The sequence below is a fragment of the Capricornis sumatraensis genome, chromosome 8 (assembly GCF_032405125.1).
Source record: "Capricornis sumatraensis isolate serow.1 chromosome 8, serow.2, whole genome shotgun sequence".
Taxonomy (NCBI): Eukaryota; Metazoa; Chordata; class Mammalia; order Artiodactyla; family Bovidae; genus Capricornis; species Capricornis sumatraensis.
Genome location: NC_091076.1, coordinates 69,219,959 through 69,244,621, shown reverse-complemented (window position 1 = coordinate 69,244,621; position 24,663 = coordinate 69,219,959). Strand labels below are relative to the sequence as shown.

Below are 24,663 nucleotides of genomic sequence, written 5' to 3'. Positions count from 1 at the left end.
CTCTTTTGGGAAGATCCCCTGGAGGAGGGCATGGCAACCTACTCCAGTATTCTGAAGCAACTGAGCATGTATATATATATTTTTTAGTACTTTGCTAGGTTAAACAATTTAGATCTTAAATCTTTCTAGTTTTAAAAAATGTATTATTTTTAATTTTTTCTCTTTTCTAATCATATTTCTAATGTGCTAATGAGTGTTAATGGTTATCCTTTGTTCATAGGTGTATCCTTCGATTCATATCTACTTGGTCATACAAACATTTGTATGAAAATACGTACACATATATGATGGTTGTTATATTTTTTAAATGAAATAATTTTATACATATACTCTGCATCTTACTCTGTTTACTTAAAAGCCAATTTTATCTGTTCCTCAAAATAGTTGATAAGAGATCTAACACATTCATATAAGTATTTGGTAATATTCTGTTACACTAATGAGCCTCATTTACTCAACCCTTTCAGTGTGAATAGTTAGCTTTTTTTTTTTTTTGAGGAACTTTTGTCTCTTTTAAGGTAACTTAACAGTTTATTCTTTGATAGAAGATATATTTTTCAGTTTTATCAATAAAGAGTTATGTATATCTATGTCTGCATATTTTATTTATAATATATAAATAGGTAGACAGTATGTTTATAATATTTATATACTATCTTCTAATTATTTTTTTTAGTACCCGTGTTTATGAGTTTCCTCATTTCTAATATGTTTACTAGAGTTTATTTATACTGTGGGCCTTTAAAAACTTGGTCTTATAACTTTATATTTTCTAGCATTTATTTTTTGAGGTAATGGTTTAGTTCATCTATTTTCAGCTTTTTAAAAAATTGTAGAACTTTCTAAAGGCTTTGAATTTACTTTTTTGCAGCGGTCTTGGTTTTCACATGAAGTGTTCTTAATTTTCGTAGTTTTAAATCTCTGATTTCTCTTAAATAATGATACCATATTAGACTTAGAGGAATGTTTTATAGTTTCCAAATTGTTAGTTTTGGGGTGATTTAAAAAATTTAATTGTGGTTAGAAAATAGTGGTACATATTTGTTTAAAAAAGGTGTCCCACAGTCATCACAGGAGAATGTATATCATTTCAGTTGGGCACAGAATTTAATATAAATCTTTAAAACGACTCTTGGAACTACCCTATAGGTGGCTTGAGATAGTATCCTGTGAGAAATGCTTGATTTTACTGGCTGGGCTCCCACAGGTAGTGTTTGGCATGGTGGCAGAGATCCTCCCAGGCTTTGGTAATCATGCTTCAGTCAGTTCATTTCAGTCGCTCAGTTGTGTCTGACTCCTTGTGACCCCATGAATCACAGCACGCCAGGCCTCCCTGTCCATCACCAAATCCCGGAGTTTACCCAAACTCATGTCCATCGAGTCGGTGCTGCCATCCAACCATCTCATCCTCTGTCATCCCCTTCTCCTCCTGCCCTCAATCCTTCACAGCATCACAGTCTTTTCCAATGAGTCAACTCTTTGCGTGAGGTGGCCAAAGTACTGGAGTTTTAGCTTCAGCATCAGTCCTTCCAATGAACACCCAGGACTGATCTCCTTTAGGATGGACTGGTTGGATCTCCTTGCAGTCCAAGGGACTCTCAAGACTCTTCTCCAACACTACAGTTCAAAAGCATCAATTCTTCGGTGCTCAGCTTTCTTCACAGTCCAACTCTCACATCCATACATGACCACTGGGAAAACCATAGCCTTGACTAGATGGACCTTAGTCGGCAAAGTAACATCTCTGCTTTTGAATGTGCTGTCTAGGTTGGTCATAACTTTTCTTCCAAGGAGTAAGCGTCTTAATTTCATGGCTGCAGTCACCATCTGCAGTGATTTTGGAGCCCCCAAAAATAAAGTCTGACACTGTTTCTCCATCTATTTCCCATGAAGTGATGGGACCAGATGCCATGATCTTTGTTTTCTGAATGTTGAGCTTTAAGCCAACTTTTTCACTCTCCTCTTTCACTTTCATCAAGAGGCTTTTTAGTTCCTCTTCACTTTCTGCCATAAGGGTGGTGTCATCTGCATATCTGAGGTTATTGATATTTCTCCCAGCAATCTTGATTCCAGCTTGTGTTTCTTCCAGCCCAGCATTTCTCATGATGTACTCTGCATATAAGTTAAATAAGCAGGGTAACAATACACAGCCTTGAGGTACTCCTTTTCCTATCATGGCATCCGGTCCTATCACTTCATGGGAAATAGATGGGGAAACAGTGGAAACAGTGTCAGACTTTACTTTTCTGGGCTCCAAAATCACTGCAGATGGTGATTGCAGCCATGAAATTAAAAGATGCTTACTCCTTGGAAGAAAAGTTAAGACCAACCTAGATAGTATATTCAAAAGCAGAGACATTACTTTGCTGACTAAGGTCCGTCTAGTCAAGGCTATGGTTTTTCCTGTGGTCATGTATGGATGTGAGAGTTGGATTATGAGGAAGGCTGAGCGCCGAAGAATTGATGCTTTTGAACTGTGGTGTTGGAGAGGACTCCTGAGAGTCCCTTGGACTGCAAGGAGATCCAACCAGTCCATTCTGAAGGAGATCAGCCCTGGGATTTCTTTGGAAGGAATGATGCTAAAGCTGAAACTCCAGTACTTTGGCCACCTCATGTGAAGAGTTGACTCATTGGAAAAGACTCTGATGCTGGGAGGGATTGGGGGCAGGAGGAGAAGGGGACAACAGGATGAGATGGCTGCATGGCATCACTGACCCGATGGGCGTGAGTCTGAGTGAACTCCGGGAGTTGGTGATGGACAGGGAGGCCTGGTGTGCTGTGATTCATGGGGTTGCAAAGAGTTGGACATGACTGAGCGACTGAACTGAACTGTTGTTCCATGTCCAGTTCTAACTGTTGCTTCCTGACCTGCATATAGGTTTCTCAAGAGGAAGGTCAGGTGGTCTGGTATTCCCATCTCTCTCAGAATTTTCTACAGTTTATTGTGATCCACACAATCAAAGGCTTTGGCATAGTCAATAAAGCAGAAATAGATGTTTTTCTAGAACTCGCTTGCTTATTTGATGATCCAGCGGATGTTGGCAATTTCATCTCTGGTTCCTCTGCCTTTTCTAAAACCAGCTTGAACATCTGGAAGTTCACGGTTCACGTATTGCTGAAGCCTGGCTTGGAAAATTTTAAGCATCACTTTACTAGCGTGAGATGAGTGTAATTGTGCGGTAGTTTGAGCATTCTTTGGCATTGCCTTTCTTTGGGATTGGAATGAAAACTGACCTTTTCCAGTCCTGTGGCCTCTGCTGAGTTTTCCAAATTTGCTGGCATGTTGAGTGCAGCACTTTCACAGCGTCATTTTTTAGGATTTGAAATAGCTCAACTGGTATTCCGTCACCTCCACTAAGCTTTGTTTGTAGTGATGCTTCCTAAGGCCCACTTGACAGGCCCAGACATTCCAGGATGTCTGGCTCTAGGTGAGTGATCACACCATCGTGATTATCTGGGTCGTGAAGATCTTTTTTGTACAGTTCTTCTGTGTATTCTTGCCACCTCTTCTTAATATCTTCTGCTTCTGTTAGGTCCATACCATTTCTGTCCTTTATTGTGCCCATCTTTGCATGAAATGTTCCATTGGTATCTGTAATTTTCTTGAAGAGATCTCTGGTCTTTCCCATTCTGTTGTTTTCCTCTATTTCTTTTCATTGATCGCTGAGGAAGGCTTTCTTATCTCTCCTTGCTATTCTTCAGAACTCTGCATTCAGATGCTTGTATCTTTCCTTTTTCCTTTGCTTTTCACTTCTCTTTTTTTCACAGCTATTTGTTAGGCCTCCTCAGACAGCCATTTTGCTTTTTTGCATTACTCTTTCTTGGGGATAGTCTTGATCCCTGTCTCCTGTACAATGTCACGAACCTCCGTCCATAGTTCATCAGGCATTCTGTCTATCAGATCTAGTCCCTTAAATCTATTTCTCACTTCCACTGTATAATTATAAGGGATTTGATTTAGGTCATACCTAAATGGTCTAGTGGTTTTCCCTACTTTCTTCAATTTAAGTCTCAATTTGGCAATAAGGAGTTCATGATCTGAGCCACAGTCAGCTCCCGGTCTTGTTTTTGCCGACTGTATAGAACTTCTCCATCTTTGCTCCAAAGAATATAATCAATCTGATTTTGGTGTTGACCATCTGGTGATGTCCATGTGTAGAGTCTTCTCTTGTGTTGTTGGAAGAGGGTCTTTGCTATGACCAGTGCGTTGTCTTGGCAAAACTCTTATTGGCCTTTGCCCTGCTTCATTCCATATTCCAAGGCCAAATTTGCCTGTTACCCCAGGTGTTTGTTGACTTCCTACTTTTGCATTCCAGTCCCCTATAATGAAACGACATCTTTTTTGGGTGTTAGTTCTAAAAGGTCTTGTAGGTCTTCATAGAGCTATTCAACTTCAGCTTCTTTAGCGATACTGGTTGGGGCATAGACTTGGATTACTGTGATATTGAATGGTTTGCCTTGGAAACAGAGATCATTGTGCCGTTCTTGAGATTACATCCAAGTACTGCATTTCGGACTGCTTTTGACCATGATGGCTACTCCATTTCTCCTAAGGAATTCCTGCCTGTAGTAGTAGATGTAATGGTCATCTGAGTTAAATTCACCCGTTCCAGTGCATTTTAGTTCACTGATTCCTAGAATGTCGACGTTCACTCTTGCCATCTCCTGTTTGACCACTTCCAATTTGCCTTGATTCATGGACCTGACATTCCAGGTTCCTATGCAATATTGCTCCCTACAGCACTGGACCTTGCTCCTATCACCAGTCACATCCACAGCTGGGTATTGTTTTTGCTTTGGCTCCATCTCTTCATTCTTTCTGGAGTTACTTCTCCACTGATCTCCAGTAGCGTACTGGACACTTACAGACCTGGGGGGTTCCTCTTTCAGCATCCTATCTTTTTGACTTTTCATACTGTTCATGGAATTCTTGAGGCAAGAATACTGAAGTGGTTTTCCACTCCCTTCTCGAGTGGACCACATTCTGTCAGACCTCTCCACCATGACTGGCGGTCTTGGGTGACCCCATACAGCATGGCTGAGTTTCATTGAGTTAGACAAGGCTGTGGTCCGTGTGATCAGATTGGTTAGTTCTCTGTGATTATGGTTTCAGTGTGTCTGCTCTCTGATGCCCTCTGGCAACACCTACTGTCTTACTTGGGTTTCTCATACCTTGGACGTGGGGTATCTCTTCACGGCTGCTCCAGCAAAGCGCAGCCGCTGCTCCTTACCTTGGATGAGGGATATCTCCTCAGGACCGCCCCCCCCGCCGACCTCGAATGTGGAGTAGCTCCTCTCGGCCCTCCTGCCCCCACACAGCCACCTTTCCTTGGACGTGAGGTTGCTCCTCTCAGCCGCCACCCCTGACCTCTGGCGTGGGTTAGCTCCTCTCGGCTGCCACCCCTGACCTTGGATGTGGGGTAGCTCCTCTTGGCCGCCGCCCCAACCTCAGACGTGGGGTAGCTCCTCTCGGCTGCTGCTGCGCCGTCGCAGCCTGGCACTCTGGGTCACCGCCCCTGACCTTGGGCGAGGGGTAGCTCCTCTCGGCCACGCTTCTGCGCGGTTCATTGCAGCTGGTGCTATAGCTGAAATCATGCTTAGCACTTCAGTATAACAGAAGCAAGGCATTAAACAACAAATAAATAGAACCCTAAACAGGTCAGATCAGGCTTTAATCAGTCGAGTCCTAGACTGCAGATCATATGTGAAAAGCAGTTCTCTTTTTTCAACTTCTAAATTTTATTATTATTTTTAGTTGTATTACTATCTGTATTAGGGTAGATAGTATAACAGCTCAACACAATAGAACTTTCTTATACTTAATGAAATAGTACTGAGTAGCTCTGCAGGACAGTCTCCCTCTTTGTGATTTCTTAGGACCTTGGCCAGTAAAGATTCTGCCATTTTTTTTCATACATGGCTTTTATAGGAGTTGTTTCCATTCTGCCAGCCAGAAGGAAAAAAGATAGCATGGAAAAAGGCATGCTGAGGATTTCTGTGGGCCAGGCCCTTAAATGGCATGGATCACTTTCATTCACATTCCATTGATTGAGCTCATTCATATAGCCATATTTAACTGTAAGAGAGGCTGAGAAATATAACTGTAACTCCAGAAACAGATGAACGTGGAGACCAAGGAATAAAGGAGCTAGGGGGAAAATCGGGAGTCAAGGATAGCTTAGACTGCTGTCTGCCTAGAATTCCAAGTTATTTCTTTATGGATAAAAAATTATTTTTCAAGAATACCTGTTTACCAGGTATTTATTTATTCAGATAAAGCTTGAATAGTGAGGAAAGTTTTATGGAAGAGGTGTGGAACCTTAGTTGAACTTGAAATAAGAAAGTAATTTAGATTAGAGAAAGATGAGTAGTATTCAAGCCAGGGAAATCAAGAAAATAGATCTAAAAATGTTGAAGGTATATTCAGAAAAGTTAGCTAGAAAATGGAAGGTTCTCACAGGCAGTTATAAGTGAAGGTGAAGAGCAGATAGTGAGTAATCTGGAAGACATTGTGAGCCAGTTTGAGTTTCAACTTTATTCTTTAGGCAATTAGAAAAAATCTAAAGATTAGGAACTTCCCTGGTGGTCCAGTGGCTAAGACTCTGTGCTCCCAATGCAGAGAACCCCAGTCCGATCCCAGGTCAGAGAGCTGTGTTCTACAAGCTGTATAATATTCTGGGAAGAATGGAATTTAGAGCAATAGAACAGCTTTCAATCTATTGTATCCTTAGTTAGAAGGCTGAAGGTTGAACATAGCCTGGAATTTTAGGTAAAGATGGAACAGTTTGAGATAGACCATAACCAAGAAAGAATAGTGTTTAGAAATTAAAGGTAATATAGAAAGAGAATTTGATCCGCTAAATTCAGGGTTGAGAAGTCAACTACATTGTTTGGGAAGGACTATTTCTCATGTTCTTTTAATAATTCAGCAAACAAAGGGAAGAACAAATCCTTTTTTTTTTTTTTTTTGGATTCAAGAATTGTTTAAATTATGACAACTACTTAAAATTATGAAATTTAAAATCACGAGTATCAATTATGTATCAGTATTTCTATAGAGAGTACAGTTTTTAGTGGCTGATAATTTGCTACTTTACTAGATCAGTCTGAAATCCAAGAAATTTCATATATTATCTCATTGCTGTATTTGAATTTTGTAGAAGTTGTTTCTGGACAGTCTGCGAAAAGCACTTGCCGGCCATGGAGGAAGCAGGCAGCTCACTGAAAGTGCTGCAATCGCCTGTGTCAAACTGTGTAAAGCAAGTACTTACATCAATTGGGAAGATAACTCTGTCATCTTTCTACTGGTTCAGTCCATGGTGGTTGATCTTAAGGTAACGTGCTTATTATTTCTCTTATACAAACTTAAAAATATTAAATGAAAAATAAATCTCGTTTAAATACTGTACTAGTTTATTTTGAAGATCATTGCTAACACAAAAGTTCTGAGTCTTCTTCCTTGTGGCTAAGCTGGTAAAGAATCTGCCTGCAATGCAGGAGACATGGGTTTGATTCCTGGGTTGGAAAGATCCCCTGGAGATGGGAATGGCTACCCACTCTAATATTCTGGCCTGAAGAATATTATACTGTATAGTCCATGGAATTGCACAGAGTTGGACACGACTAAGTGACTTAAAGCTCAACGTTCAGAAAACTAAGATCATGGCATTTGGTCCCATCACTTCATGGGAAATAGATGGGGAAACAATGGAAACAGTGTCAGACTTTATTTTTTGGGGCTCCAAAATCACTGCAGATGGTGATTGCAGCCATGAAATTAAAAGATGCTCACTCCTTGGAAGGAAAGTTATGACCAACTTAGACAGCATATTGAAAAGCAGAGAGATTACTTTGCCAACAAAGGTCCATCTAGTCAAGGCTATGGTTTTCCCAGTGGTCATGTATGGATGTGAGAGTTGGACTGTGAAGAAAGCTGAGCGCCCAAGAGTTGATGCTTTTGAACTGTGGTGTTGGAGAAGAGTCTTGAGAGTCCCTTGGACTGCAAGGAGATCCAACCAGTCCATCCTAAAGGAGATCAGTCCTGGGTGTTCATTGGAAGGACTGATGGTGAAGCTGAAACTCCAGTACTTTGGCCACCTCATGGGAAGAGTTGACTCATTGAAAAAGACTGTGATGCTGTGAAGGGCTGGAGGCACGAGGAGAAGGGGACGACAGAGGATGAGGTGGCTGGATGGCAGCACCGATTCGATGGACGTGAGTTTGAGTAAACTCTGTGACGCCTGGCATGCTGCAGTTCATGGGGTCGCAGAGTCGGACACGGACTGAACAACTGGACTGAACTGAACTGAACTGACTTTCACTTTTACTTTTTAAAATTCATAGGACCTGCTTTTGCTACTGCTCCTCAGGCTACATTAAGTGGCTTAAAATATGAAGAAAACAGAATTAACCACTTTTCTTAAATTTCCGTAAATATCCAGACTTGGGTATAAAATAATATAGAAATTTGGGCCTGAAAGGAACCATATGTGGTCTAGTAAGAATTTTATCATGAGCCACAATATTAGGACTTTATGTTTCTTCTGGCAACTACATGTTAGTACCATCTGTGTGGATGATACGCTGTTATTAAATACTAGTAGAAAAAAACACTGCGTGAAAAGCTTTTGTTTTCGCTTGGAATTTTCATAGAACCTGCTGTTTAATCCGAGTAAGCCGTTCTCGAGGGGCAGTCAGCCAGCAGATGTGGACCTAATGATCGACTGCCTTGTCTCTTGCTTCCGGATAAGCCCTCACAATAACCAGCACTTCAAGGTGAGAGCATCGGTTTGGATCAGTTTCATTTACTGACACCGTTGATCCTTTATAAATGCTAAATGAGTAGAAGGATGATAGAGTGCACCTCTATCAATATTTCTTTTTATATGTTAAAGTTAATTTCAAGATCCTAAAAAATATGTTCGGTTTTTTAAACATTTCCTTTTTGTTGTTCCTTTTGTCCTCGTGTATGTTACTGTATATTTTTCTCATAGAAATAGTTTACTGTTTTTTTCTTTTCTCTGTAGATCTGCCTGGCTCAGAATTCCCCTTCTACATTTCACTATGTGCTGGTAAATTCACTGCATCGAATCATCACCAATGTAAGTCCAAAAGGTATTGCTAAATTGCTTAAAATTTTTTCTTTCTTCCTATCTTATTTCTTTTTAAGAAAGATGTTTCTGGTTTACAGAGGATTTTGAATTTAGATGTATGATACAGGATGATTTCTCATACATGATTCTATCTAATAACTGATATACAATTGTATTTTTCATATTTAATCTGGATCCCAGGACCCTTACTGGAAGGAAGATGAAGTTAATAGGATCCTTTGGAAAGATTAAACTAAAAAGATTTTTGGACCAAAACCCTTGAGAACAGTGTCGTTGAAAATATAACAACATTTTCATCCTAAAGCTCTACTTATTATTTTAATACTCAGCTGTTTCCCAGCATTTGATACATTCTGAATTGTCACCTTACTGTTTAAGTTAAAAGTAGCAGTATTTATGTTGTAGCCCATTATGTACATTAAAGAAAAGTGGTGAGTCATATTTGTACTTTTCTTCCTTAAACAAATGAAACGATACTTCAGGGTGTTTATATGATACAAAAACATATCAGACAAAGTTAGTTAACTCATTAAAAGATACTTGTGAAGGCTTCAACTCTGATGTCAGTATGTTAAGTGGAAACATAGTAACCTTACCATATTTGGACCAGGGATTTAAAAAATTCTGTTCTTCTAAATCATATTTTGAGGGTTTTCAGGTGTTATTTATAGTAGCTCCACTTTCATCCATTTTTAGGTAGTCACATGTATATGTAAATTGTTCAACTTTTTCCTTTTTTCCTCCCTTAAAAAAAGACTTTAATCATTGTTAACTTAGGTATACTTGTCCTCTTTATAGTCAGATTTCATTTAAAGAGTGTGTCTCTGGGGAGTTAAAGATTCCTTCCCACCTTCATTGCCTTGGATGTATTGAATTATACCAAATTCTGCCATATTTTCTTTTATCCATTCCTGCAGAAGAGTAATAACTATTAATAAAACTATTTAGTGACGCATTTCATTTTTCTCAGTTGGGGTGCTAGTAGCATTTTTGGTCAGGACAGTCTTTGTTATGCAGAACTGCTTTGTGTATTGTAGGACATTTGGTATCCTTGGTCCTCATTTCATTAAGTACCATTTGTGCCACTTCCTTCCTCTCCCATCTCTGCCCCCAGACTTTGTGAATAACTAAAAGTGCCCGAGGGAATGATTCCTCTCTCAGTTGAGGATCAGATACAAGTAGAAGTAACATTAACTACTGTTTCTTTCAAAAGGGAAAGTTTAATGAATCTGATATGGCAGATAAGGTATATTTGTAGTAAAAACTTAGAAAATTTTATGCTTTCCTTTTGCCAGTGTAATGAGCTAGGGCATTGTGCCCTTAAGGTTTATTTTCAAGGCCATTATTTGAAAAGAAACAACAATGACTTTTATGTTTCACTTTTATATGTAATTCAGAAATAAAATATTACTATTTTTTTTTATCCTTTGGCTTATAATTCTAAAAACATTCCATTTATTAGAGTGGATGGTTTACATAAATGCTTAAAGCTTATATTTAATAAACCCAAGTATATACTTTTTTGATACTCTGTGGCTAGTTACTTTAATTGTGAAATATTTTTGTCTACAATTGAATATATAGAGCACTTTCAAGCATGGACTTGGCACTGCTGTAAGTGGCTGAGCTGCTCCTTTGTGGGTCTAAAGCATGCCTGGAGTGGCACTTCATGCATGCCTCAGTGTGTATGGTGAAGTGGTTGTGCATCCTCCTATACTCGAATGCGTACTGCATGTGTGAAGGTGGAGTGTGTCTGTATCAGGCCACGTCTAAGAAATCTATTTTTATAAAGAAAACCTGTATTGAATAAACTTTTAAAATATTAAGTAAGCATCAGTAACCTTTTAGTGAGTAGCTTGAAAAGGAGCATAAATTTGAGTCTATAAAATAGTTTTAAAGTTGGACCTTAGATAATGATACTTTATCATAACATAATATATTGTTTGATAAATTGTTTCTTGTTAGGGTTTTTCTTTCCTTTGGTTTGAGGCTAATACATACTGAATCTACAGTATTTTCTGACTGGAAAGGACTTTGTGTACATAAGCAAATTTATAGAATTGACTATTATGGAATTCACTGAATGTAGTTATTATAGAAATGTGTTGTCTTGAAATCACATAAAGTTTTTCTTAGGTATTTGAACTCCTAATCTTAAATTTATTCATAGTAAAAGATTTTCTTTTAAATGATTCTTGGTTCGTGAATCATTTACACCTCGTGAGCTCTCTTCCTTCGTTCTTTAGCCAGTTCACAGATTTTTAAAAATTACCACATTCTCAAATTAGATAAAAGTTTTATTACTGATGTGGTTTTGAGGGTTTATGTAGAAGTAGTAATAATGTTTGCAGTTTTGTTTTGCTTTCGTGACACATACTCATATTCAGTTCACAAGTACTGGTTTTAGGTCTAAAAGAGTCCCCCCGTTTCTTCTTAAAAAATCTGAAAATCTAGTAACTGTTCGAATTTGATTATAATTTGAGCTTTTTATCCGTTTTGAAAATGGTATGGGTAGTTCTGTCATCTTTTTTATTTTGGAATGCCATAAGTGATGAATTTTAGCTATAAAATCTTTGTTACGTGTTTAATCCTTATAGGCTTCCTTTAGGTTAGTTTAGATATGTTGTTATCATTGGGAAATAATATATACAGTAGGAACCAAATATTTCACCCATCAGTGCAACATGCTGTAGCTGGTCTAGTGCTTAATACTTGCTATTGTTTTTTCCTTATAGCAATTTTCTGTAGTTTACTTATGGATAGTTCACATATTGAGAATGAGATGATCTCTTTCTGCTGAGAGAAATTATTTCCAAGGCATGTGAAATTTATTGAAATAATCTTGAAGAATTGCCATATGATTTGCTCATATTATAAAAGTATTGCCATTTACTTGACAGTAAACTTAGGATTTTCAAGGACAAAAAAGAATGTCTACTTTAATTGACTAGTTTCTGAAAGGACATATTTAATCATTGCTTGGAACCCTGAAATTTTTACCAACTACACGATGTCCAGGTTTTAGTGCCTGTTTTATTTGAAAGTGTATCTTTTACTTTAAAATGAATGACCTTATTTGTTATATAAAATAGCAATTATGTCAGTAACTACATCTTAAGTTAAAGTCACATAGGGTATACCTGGTACCATGAGACAGTTTCAGCAGCTATCACAATGGCATAATAATTTGGATAGGATGTTACATGGGATGATGCATATGTCTTTAAGCAGTTTCTGACATTATGAGTTCAGCATAGTCAGAGGACCCTTATCTCAGTGCATTTTGTGATTATTCAGCTTTTGTTACTTTAAGTTGATAAACACAAGCTGTATAAATTAGTAAGTATATGGAAATCAAGGAGTATTGATTGCCCTGGGCAAGTCAGGTGACCAAATTGACTAAAGTTTAAGGAATTCACTATATAACTAAACTAATAAAACTTAATCACTTGTTAGGAAGTAAATAAAGAATTTGAGAGAAAAATGGAGACAAGCATACTGTCCAAATAAAAGTGTTTCTTCCCTCACAGCTTTGAAGTTTTTTTGTGAATGGAATTAAGTATTGATTTTATTTTGTAAATTGGTTTTATAATACACTGTAGCTGTGTCTTGGGTTCCCAGGTGGCACTAATGTTAAAGAATCTGCCTGCCAATACAGGAGATGCAAGAGACATGGGTTCAGTCCCTGGGTTGTGAAGATCCCCTGAAGCAGGAAATGGCAACCCACTTCAGTATTCTTGCCTGGAAAATCCCATGGACGGGATGCAGGCAGGCTGCAGTCGATGGAGTCAGAGAGTTGGATGCGACTGAGCACGCACACACACATTCATAGATGTGGCTCCACCTGCCAAGTGGAGAATCCGTCTGCCAAGCAGGAAACGTGGGTTGATCTTTGAGTCAAGAAGATTCTCTGGAGTAGGAAATTGCAACCCACTCCAGTAGTCTTTTTTTTTTTTTTCCCCACTCCAGTATTCTTGCTTGGAAAATCTCTTGGATGGAAGGAACCTGGTGGGTTACAGTCTGTGAGGTCACAAAAGAGTTAGACACAATGTAGTGACTAAATAACAACAATCCAGTAAATAGAGTTCATAATCCAAAATCTGAGGTTTAGGTAATATAACCCGATGTGCCTCAAAATATTCTAAGGGTTAGGGCTAAAAAAATTAAATGCTGAGAATTTAATTAGCTTAGTTTTGAATTAGAAGGAACTTGGGAACAGGATATGAAGCTATTATATCCCCTTATCTCCTGTTTCAAATTGTTCTTTCAGGTATTTTTTATTACAGGAGTATTATAAAGCCTGTATTTTAGGTAATCCTGTTCCTTGTATACTCTCTATTATGTAGTGAAAAATTCATCCAGTCATTTTTGTATTCACAAAGAGACAAAGTTAATAGTTTTAGTGATTTTCAGTTGTCATTTTTCATAATATAGTTATTACTTCATTTAAAAGTGAAAGATACACTTTCAAATAAAATAGGCACTAAAAACTAGAACCAAAGCTAAACAAGTTGAACTACAGGAAAATATTTACATAAAAAAACCAGTTACCTTTAAAAATATTTAGCTATGATCATTTTGTCTTTGTGGTGATCATTAGTCTGCTCTTGTATTGTGCCATCACTGCATATCAATTTAAGATTATAGGTTTACTAATAGCTTTATCTCATTTACTAATTTCATGTTGTAATTATCATTGCTGTTTGTCTGTAGGCGTATAAGTAATAGTTTACCACATATTCCTTCAACACTGTGTTGAACCACTGATCTCTTTTAAAACTGATAACAGCATTCTTGCTTTGGGAAAATATATACTATATATGTATATGTTTCTGAAATGTATAAAACATTAAACTTACGAAAAAAAGATTGGCTATAGAATTAGCTCTCTAAATCTTTGTTTTTCAGATTCATTAGATTATCAGTGAGAAAAGACAGTCTCATGTGTTCATGCTCATGCAGTGGGCTATCTGTCTCATGTTCATTATGATATTTTAAAATAGATGTATGGTTTGGTGTTTGAATTAAAGACATTACTTGAAGACTTCGGAAATCATAGTGTTTGTTTGCATGGTCTTAGAAAGTTTCTTACGAAGTAATCAACCATAAAACCACAGTGATAACCAGAGCATATAACTCGTGCAAATTTGGACTTTTTCTTTCGTATGGTCTCTGTTTTCCTCCAGTCTGCATTGGATTGGTGGCCTAAGATTGATGCTGTATATTGCCACTCAGTTGAACTTCGAAATATGTTTGGTGAAACACTTCATAAAGCAGTCCAGGGTTGTGGAGCACACCCAGCAATACGGATGGCACCGGTAAGATTAATCATGAAATTTGAATTCCGCCTTCTTGAGACTGCATTTTTTCAGTGTGTTTATTCCATTCTTGCTGTTTTGATTATTTTAGAGAATCAAATAAGACTTTTCCATAAGAATTGTGGTACGTCTAATACTGCAGTATTGTTGCGATGCTAATTGCAATGATGTGTGTTTTCCATTATTTCAGTGAGTTAACCTTATTTTTCTTAGAGATATTTTCTAACAAAATGCTGTTAAAATCTTAGTGAATGTCACCTTTTCTCTTTTTTGTTTTTTTTTCCTTTAATTTTTCCTTACGAATCAAAATACTTTGATTAGCTCTTTATCTTTTGGGGATGAGTAGGGGAAACTGACTCCTGGGCTAGAGTGAATGTTCCTGCTAACTCACGGTTTTGCCCATTGGATGCTACATATTGCACACAGGAATTTAGAAATAAAATTCAAAGTTTATATTTAAAAATGTCTCATATTTCATTAAACAAAAGGGCAAAACCCTTCAGTGCTCTTGGGCATTATAACAAAACACTTTTCTCACACATAAACATTGGGAATAATTGCTGCGTATTATAGATAATGCATCTGCTTGTTTACATGGACATTTTTTATTAAGAGTCAATACATGCTGGATAATCTCCCATCTGTGTATTTGCATATGCTGCTGCTGCTAAGTTGCTTCAGTCGTGTCCGACTCTGTGCGACCCCATAGATGGCAGCCCACCAGGCTCCCCTGTCCCTGGGATTCTCCAGGCAAGAACACTATGTGCATATAAAAGCATACATGCCAAAAGCATGTATTTTGTTTCCTTTTAAAAGAAAAGGGGAGATGCTTTATAAGAATAGATAAAAAGGTAGTATTGGATCCAGAATATAATGTTGGATTTTTTGTTGAATAGCATCCATAATTATAGTATTCTACAATAGTATTTCTGTAATTGAAACACATTTTCCATGCTGAATTTTTCTCAAAGAAAGCTTTCTTTGTTCTATCAGTGTTCTTCTGGCAAAATACATGCATTCTGTAACTTGAGAGATGGAATGCCATTAAAGGAAAAAGAAAAAGTTAAACTATTAAATACAGAGATTGCCTGTCTAGCATATTCCATCAATTCTAAGAAGCACCTATTTAACATTTCTGAATTTGGGAGTAGATCTTATTTGTATGGTATCTTACAGTTGACAGTTTTCATTCCTTATGATACATAAAATAATGATGCATCTTACAGTTGGTAATATCATTGTTTCTATGAAATGTTTATATATATATGTATATGAGATATTTTATTACATGAGTTACTCACTGTATCTGTGAGAGCTATAGAATAAATATTTTATCCCTGTTTTAACATTTGGAAAATTGTTTTTAACATAGGAGTCAACCAACCTTATTTTAAAGATTTTAGTATTTTAGCAGATTTTCACTTAAACTTTTTGCAAGATTATATAAGAATGTATATAAGATTATATAAGAATAATGTAAGAGGAAGGCTGAGCACTGAAGAATTGATGCTTTCGAGTTGTGGTGCTGGAAGAGACTTGAGAATCCCTTGGTCAGCAAGGAGATCAAATCAGTCAATCCTAAAGGAAATCAACCCTGAATATTCATTGGAAGAACTGTTGCTAAAGCTGAAGCTCCAATACTTTGGCTACCTGATATGAAGAGCTGACTCACTTAAAAAGACCCTGATGCTGGGAAAGATGGAAGGCAGAAGGAGAAAGGGGTGCCAGAGGATGGCATGCTAGATAGCATCACTGACTCAGTGGGCCTGAATTTGAGCAACCTCAGAGATAGTGGAGGACCAGGGAGCCTGCCGTGCTGTAGTCCATGGGGTTGCAAAGAGTCAGATACAACTTAGAGCTTGAATAATGGTAACAAAAATAAGAACAATATAGGTGTTGCAGAAATACTTTTCATTTGCTTTTTAAGCTTGATTGTGTTAATCTTATACTCTCTATTGAATGTTTCTACTAGTAACACACATTTGGTGCTATACAATATGTCCCTTTATTTTTCGAAGTTTTTTAAAAAATAGATTTATTTGAAAATGTTGAATAGCTATTATCATGATTCTGATGTCTGATTCTTAGAAGGTGAATGTCATGGTTTTGTTTTTAGAGTCTTACATTTAAAGAAAAAGTAACAAGCCTTAAATTTAAAGAAAAACCTACAGACCTGGAGACCAGAAGCTATAAGTATCTTCTCTTGTCCATGGTGAAACTAATTCATGCAGATCCGAAGCTCTTGCTTTGTGTGAGTAGTTCTTATATAATGCCTTGAAATTATTATACTAAATTTGGTTTAACTGAAATGCCAAAACCTTGAAGATGATTGTTAGCTCAAGAACACTTACTGAACCTTCCTGATCGTACATGAAACCTGACATTCCTAAGAAAGTGAACTTACAGAGATTACTAATATAATTAGATCAGCTGTTACTCTTTTGCCTTATTTTTTCCTGTCATTAAACTAACATTTTGGTGAGATCTTCTGTCCATACCCTGCTACCAGATTATGTATTATTCAGATATAATCCTAGGATGGGGTTTGGATATACTGAAGTAGCTATAAGTCAAGTGCTTCCTATATCTGTTTTTTTTTTTTAAGTCTCCAATCTCTGTTGCCTAAAAATTGAGCTCTTCTATCCTTATTTCTTCCTGTCATCAGCCTTTTATTATCACTGACTTTTCCTGCCTATACTGTATTGGGAGGAAGAAGAGATAAAAATGAGTATGGTTAGCACTCAAGTATCAGGTCACAGCCTGAGATGGTATTAAATTCCTGAGAGCATTACTGTAATACACAAGATGATTTGGAACTAACAAATGAAAATGAGTGGTAGTTATATGAAATGCTGAAAAGCATGGCCTCTGGAGACTGATTAGCTATGTGATTTGGGTGACTTAACCTCTCTATGCTTTAGTTTTCTTTTTTTTCTTGACCACACCACGGGTCATGCAGCATCTTAGTTCCCTGACCAGGGGTTGAACCAGTTCCCTAACCAGGGATTGAACGCACGCCCCTTGCTTTGAAAGTGTGGAGTCTTAACCACTGGACCACCAAGGAAATCCATGTGCTTTAGTTTTCTTGTTTGAAATATTGTGATAATAATTCATATTGTTAAGCAGACTGAGATATTACATGTCATGCTCTTAGGAACAATGCTGAATGTATAATGAGTACTACATAAATGTTAGGATGTCATTACTATTATTAAAATACAGTTAACATTAATATTATTAATGCCCCAAACATAGCAGAAATGTATTTTGAAGCTCATAGCATAACATATTTAACCTCTGTGGAATTTTCCAGTCCTGGGAAAACAGTATCTAAAACAATTTCCTGTTGCTTTGAGTAACAGGCTTAAGTGCTAAGTATACTTTTAATTTTGATGGTATATTTTTCAAATTATTATACTGTAGAAGTCTATAAACTGATGTCCATAGTTTCAAGAGTTCTTTGAAACCCCTGAATTTAAAAAATATTTTTTTCTGAGAAAGGGAGGAGAAACAACTCCCAAAAGGATTAGTGACCCCCAGAATGGCCTATGTTGTTTTGAACTCTTTGAAAAGCCCATCCAAATTTGGAAGTCTGATAGAAGAAATTGTTAGAACTTTGGTATGGAAAAAGTCTTAAAACCTATCATTAAGACTTTATAAAAGGAGTGAAATACCTTTTCCCCTCATTTCTTTGTTATGTAGCACACATTACTTGAGGTGTTTTTTCATCATGCATGTCATATATTAGCATCACTCTGCATGGCGTAACTCAGGATCAAAGAATGCATCAAAGTCACCAGTGCCTTCTGTGTTAAATATTTTAACACTGGAGCAAGAATTTAAGCAAAACATACTATTTTCCAAGTTTGAAATTAGCAGGCAGAAACAGATCAAAGTTGAAATTATTTTCTTTGGTGCCATCTAGTGGTTAAACAACTTTTCTCAGAGTAATGAAAGGTAAGTTAAAATAGTGAAAGATTCATTGTAAATATTTGATTATTGTATATTTTTACCTGTAAAAAATCTAAATCTTTGTAAGTAGGATAAATATAGGAAGAACTATTAAATGATCTCAATCATGATATTTTAAAGTAATTTGTTTTTATTGTCTTCTGTCTCTACTATCTCTATCTTAAATCATACTACTCTGAATTTTTCAAGCTTCCTAGTTGTTCAGCTTACATCATTTCCTGCTTTCTTTCAATCATTTCTCTCCACTACAGTTACAGTGAAAAAAGCAAATATTATGCTTTCTGCCCAGCTTAAAATCTTTTGATTGAAATAGCTTTGAGGGTAGAGACTAAACTCCTGATAGACCTATAAGGCCAGGCAACTTCTGACTCCCACCAGTCACCTCTGCAGCATCTAGAGTTATATTTGTCTTCTTTCCCCTAGTTATGATGGCCTGTCTTCCACTCCCTCTTACTACATTCCTTCCTGCCTGTCTATGCACTTGCAGTTCCTCTGCCTACAGTATGCTTTCCTCTCCTCTTTACATAGTAATTCCTACTAATTCTGAGCTGTTATCACAGCCCTAAGGAAGCATTCCTAATTATAACACATTTTCCTGTTACAGGTGCTCATACCAGCATGTAGCTTCATAGTTCTTTTTCATTTGCAGTTTAAACTTGTTGATCAGATTATTTTTGATGCTGTCTTTTATACCTTTTGTTTTTAATTGAAATTATATATATATATATATAAAGTTCAAAATGGCCTATTTTCTGATACATAAATACACACATGCGCATGGGGGTAAGGGCGTTAGCAAAATAAAATAAGGGCACTAGTTGTATTGGCTTCACTTAAATGAACCATATATGCTTGAGATGGAAATAGATTCTTCCAAGTTACAAGGAAGCATTTTAGTCTCTTTAAGTAGGTAGACGTTCACATTTATATATACCATTTTGCTTTGTATACAATATCTTTCTACTGATATATGGGTATCATGTATGGGTATCTGGAGGTGTGGATTAACATTAACACTAATATTACTAGTGTTATGTGAATGTGGTTAGGTCCTTGTATTGGACAAAAGGGCAACACCGGATAACTGTCGTTCTCATCAAACATGCATGTACTTTGCCTTTCCTCACAGTAGTTTTGAGATCCAAAACCATAAGTTCCAAATCAGAGATATATTATTTAGTCAATGTAGTGTTGTTGAAAAAAAATTTATTTCTCCTATTATTGATATAATTTCTTATGAAAAGCTAGTACCTAGTTTTTGTTTTAATTAGAATTTTCTCTGGATATTATTTACATTAATGAAGAAGTATAGATGTAGATTAAGAGAATTCTTAACAAGAGCAGTTTTTAAAGTTAGTTTATTTATTTTAATTGGAGGGTAATTACTTTACAATATTGTGGTGGTTTTTGCTATACATTGACATGAATTAGCTACGGGTACACATGTGTCCCCTCATCATCAACCCCCCTCCCATCTCCCTCAAAGCAGCTTTCTAACTTTAAAAAACCTTATAGTGTTTATTTTTGAGGTAAAATTCACGTATGATGAAATTTGCCTTTTTAAAGTGACAATTCTTTGGGTTTTGGTATGTATACAAGGTTGTGTAGCCATCACCGCTATCTAGGTCTAGAACATTTTATCACCTCAAAAATAAACCTAAAACCCATTAGCAGTCAGTCTCCATTCCCTCCACCCTTTGGCCCCTGTCCTGTGATTTTGTTTTTAATTTAAATTTGCTTTTTTCTTTGCAGAATCCAAGAAAACAGGGGCCTGAAACCCAAGGCAGTACTGCAGAATTAATTACAGGGCTTGTCCAACTGGTCCCTCAGTCACACATGCCAGAGATTGCTCAGGAAGCAATGGAGGTAAGGGGAAAATGAATTCTAGGCTCTTGAATATAATATTGTAACTATGTAGATTCTCATTTTTTTAAGTCTATTCCTTAAAAATTTTTTCCTTAAGAATTTTTTATCCAGCTTTTAATGGTTACTTTCCATTTAGAGTTGCTACAAAATATTGCCTGTATTCCCCATGTTGTACAGTGCATCCTTGAGCCTACCTTACATCCAGCAGTTTGTCCCTTCCACTCCCCAATAGCTGTATGGAGCACCCCCAGAACTCCCTCCACTGGTAACCACTAGTTTGTTCTCTATATTTGTGAGTCTGCTTCTTTTTTGTTATATTCACTAGTTTGTGGATATTTCAGTTTCCACATGTAAGTGATATCACATGGTCTTTCTCTGACTTATTTCATATAGCATAATGTCCACCATGTCCATCTGTGTTGCTGCAAATGGCAAAATTTCTTTCTTTTTTTAATGACTGAGTAGTATTCTATTGTATGTATGTGTGTGTGTGTGTGTGTGTGTGTATATATATGTACACACACACCGCACATCTTTATACATTCTTGAATATAAAGACACATTCATATGTCCATTGATAGACACTTAGGTTGTTTCGGTATCTTGGGAATTGTAAATAATACTGTTATAAACATTGGGGTGTATGTATCTTTTCTAATTAGTGTTTTTAGTTCTATGGATATATACCCAGAAGTAGAATTGCTGGGTTATATGGTAGTTCTATTTTTAGTTTTTTTAAAGAACCCCCATACTGTGCTCTACAGTGGCTGCCAGCAATGTACAAGGGTTCCCTTTGCTCCATGCTCCTGCTATCATTTGTTACTTGTGTTCTTTTTGATGATAGCCATACTGACAGGTGTGAAGTAACATCTCATGTGGTTTTGATTTTCATTTCCTTGATGATCAGTGATGTTGAGCATCTTTTCATATGCCTGTTGTCTATTTGTATGTCTTCTTTGAAAACCTGTGTATTCAGTTCTTTTGCCCATTTTAAAAAATTGTGTTGTTGGGTTTTTTTTTCATGTTGAATTGTATGAGCTATTTATGTATGTTGAATATTATCAGTCATATTGTCTCTTATCAGTCATAATTTGCAAATATTTTCTCCCATTCAGTAGGCTGTTTTTGCATTTTGTCAATGGTTCCCTTTGCTGTGCCAAAGCTTTTAAGTTTAATTAGGTCCAATTTGTTTACTTTTGCTTCCCTTGCTTTAGGAGACAGATCTAAAAAAAATACTGCTACCATTTATGTCAAAGAGTGTTCTGCTTATATTTCCTCTAGGAGTTTTATGGTTTCTGGTCTTGCATTTAAGTCTTTAATCCATTTTGAGTTTATTTTTATGTATTGCATTAGAGAATGTTCTAATTTCCTTATTTTATATAAAGAAAATAGCTGTCCAGTTTTCTCAGCACCACTTATTGAAGAGGCTGTCTTTTCTTCATTGTGTATTCTTGTCCCCTTTGTCATAGTTTGACCGTAAGTGCATGGATTTATTTTTGGGTCCTCTATCCTGTTCCATTGATCAGTGTATCTGGTTTTGTGCTAGTTCCATACTGTTTTGATGACTGTAGTTTTGTAGTACAGTCCAAGGTCAGGGGGCATGATTCTTCCAGATCTGTTCTTTCTCAAGTTTGTTTTGGCGTTTTTGTATCCTTTGTGTTTCCATACAAATTTTGAAATTATTTTTTTCTGATTCTCTGAAAAATACCACTGGTATTTTGATAGGGATTGCATTAAATCTATAGAGTGCTTTGGGTAGTATAGTCATTCCAACAGTATTGATTCTTACAACCCAAGATCATAGTGTATCTATCAATCTGCGTGTTATCTTCAATTTCTTTGACCAGTGTCTCTTAGTCTTTTGGAGTATAGGTCTTTTGCCTCCTTAGGTAGGTTTATTCCAAGGTATATAGCTTTTTTTTTTTTTTTTTTGATGCAGTGGTAAATGGGATTGTTTCATGAATTTCTCTTTCTAGTATTTCATAATTAGTATAAAGAAATGTGGCAGATTTCTGTATATTAATTTTGCACCCTGTAACTTTATTGAATTTATTGATGAGTTCTAATAGTTTTTTAGTAGTTGTCTGTAGGATTTTCTATGTGTATCATGTCATCTGTGAACAGTGACAGTTTTAATCTTCCTTTCTAATTTGGATTTCTTTAATTTCTTTTTCTTCTCTGATTGCTGTGACTAGGACTTCCAAACTGTGCTGAATAAAACTGGCAAGAATGAGCATCCTTGTCTTTTTCCCTTGATTTTACAAGGAAATGCTTTCAGGTTTTCACCATTCAATATGATGTTAGCTGTGGGTCTGTTGTAAATGGCCTTTGTTGAGGTGTGTTCCCTCTATGCCTAGTTTCTAGAGAGTTGTTTTTGATCACAAATTGATGTTGAATTTTATCAAAAGCTTTTTCTGCGTCAATTGAGATGGTTGTAGGATTTTTACTTTTCAGTTTGTTAATGTGGTGTATCACATTGGCTGATTTGTAGATATTAAAACATTCTTACATCCCTGGGATAAATCCCACTTGATCATGGTGTGTGATCCTTTTAATGTATTTTGCTAATTTTTTGCTAATACTTAGTGGAGAATTTTTACATCTGTGTTCATCAGTGATATTGGCCTACAATTTTTTTGTGATATATTTGTCTCATTTTGGTATCAAGGTGATGGTAGCTTCGTAAAATGAGGGAGGAAGCAGTCTTTCCTATGCAATAGTTTGGGAAGGCTAGGTGTTAGCTCTTCACTAAATGGTAGAATTCACCTGTGAAACCACCTGGTGCTGAGCTTTTGTTTGTTGAGAATTTTTTTATTATTGATTCAGTTTCATTACTGGTGATTGGTCTGTTCATATTTTCTATTTCTTCTTGAGTCAGTCTTGAAGATTGTACCTTTCTAGGAATTTGTTTTTTTTTCTAAAGTATCCATATTATTAACATGTAACTATTCATAGTAATCTCTTATGCTCCTTTGTATTTCTGTGATGCCAGAAATACAACTTCACCTTTTTCATTTCTGATTTTATATTTTAGGCCCTCTCCTTTTTTTTCTTGATGAGTCTGGCTAAAAGTTTATCAGTTTTATCTTTTCGAAGAACTACTCTTAGGTTCATTGATCTTTTTTTTTTTTTTAGTCTCTATTTAAATATTTTTGCTCTGATCTTTATGATTTTCTTCTACTAGCTTTGGGTCTTGTTCTTTTCGTTTCTTTAGGTCTAACTTGTCTATTTCAGGTTTTTCTAGTTTCCTGGGCTAGGCTTCCTCTTAGCACTAGGGGGAATCTTCCCTCTTAGAGCTGCTTATGCTGCATCCCATAGGTTTTGGATCCTTGCATCTTCATTTTCATTTGTCTGCAGGTATCTTTTTATTTCTTTGATTTCTTCAGTAACCCATTGATAATTTCCATATGTCTGTGCTTTCCATATTTTTTCCCTTGATGTCTAGTCTCATAGTGTTGTGGTTAGAAAAGAATCTTGATATGATTTCAGTCTTCTTAAATTTATTGAGACTTGTTTTGTGGTCTAGCATGTGATCTATCTTGGAGACTATCCCTTGGAGACTATCTATCTTGGGAATATCCCTGTTCCATGTACACCTGGAAAGGAGTGTGTATTCTGCTCTTTTGGATGGAATGTTTTCTGTATATCTGTTGATCTAGTCTAATGTGTTGTTTAAGGCTAGTGTTCCCTTATTGGCTTTCTGTGTGGATGATCTGTCCATTGATATAAACGGTGTGTCAAAATCACCTACTATTATTGTCTTACTGTCACTTTCTCCCTTTATATCTGTTGATATTTGCTTTATGTATTTAGGTTATTCTCTGTTGGATGATAAAGAGACACATCATATTATTACAAAAGGGTCCAATCCATCTAAAAATAAACCTTTATGTGAGTCTAATAACAAAGATTTAAAATATATAAAGCAAAAATACATAAAATTTCTAAATATATAATATAAAAACATGTAAAAGGACAGATAGACAGACATAGTTATAGCGAGATACGTAAGTATACCTTTCTCAATATCTAATAGAATAAGCCAGCAAACACATAGTAAGGATAGAAGATTTGAAAAACATGATTATCAAATTTGGCCTATTTGACACATATGGAGAACTACATTCAATAAGTGCATTTTATTTTCAAGTACATGTGGGATATTTAGTATATCTTGAGTAAGTGTCATACAAATTCTGAAGGATTCAAATCATTCAGAATTTTTTTATGACTATATTGAAATTAAGCTAGATAGCAAATAACAGAAAGCTTTATGAAATATCAAGTGATTTTGACCCTTGAACAGCATGAGTGTGAACTGTGCAGGTCCAGTTATATGCAGATTTTTTGGACATATTGGAAACACTTTTGTGTATTTGTGACAGTTTGAAAAA

General features: G+C 36.3%; 1 protein-coding gene across 2 annotated transcripts in view; it reads left to right on the top strand.

Annotated features, from left to right (window-relative positions):
• The window catches only part of NF1 (neurofibromin 1), a 248,098-nt gene that overhangs the window by 75,889 nt on the left and 147,546 nt on the right, over positions 1–24,663 (top strand). For both annotated transcript variants that reach the window (XM_068978214.1, XM_068978213.1), the window contains exons 9-14: positions 7,161–7,334; positions 8,653–8,775; positions 9,027–9,101; positions 14,300–14,431; positions 16,548–16,682; positions 20,156–20,269. In XM_068978214.1, coding sequence (XP_068834315.1) covers positions 7,161–7,334; positions 8,653–8,775; positions 9,027–9,101; positions 14,300–14,431; positions 16,548–16,682; positions 20,156–20,269 — 753 coding nt within the window. The remainder of the gene's footprint in view (positions 1–7,160; positions 7,335–8,652; positions 8,776–9,026; positions 9,102–14,299; positions 14,432–16,547; positions 16,683–20,155; positions 20,270–24,663) is intronic.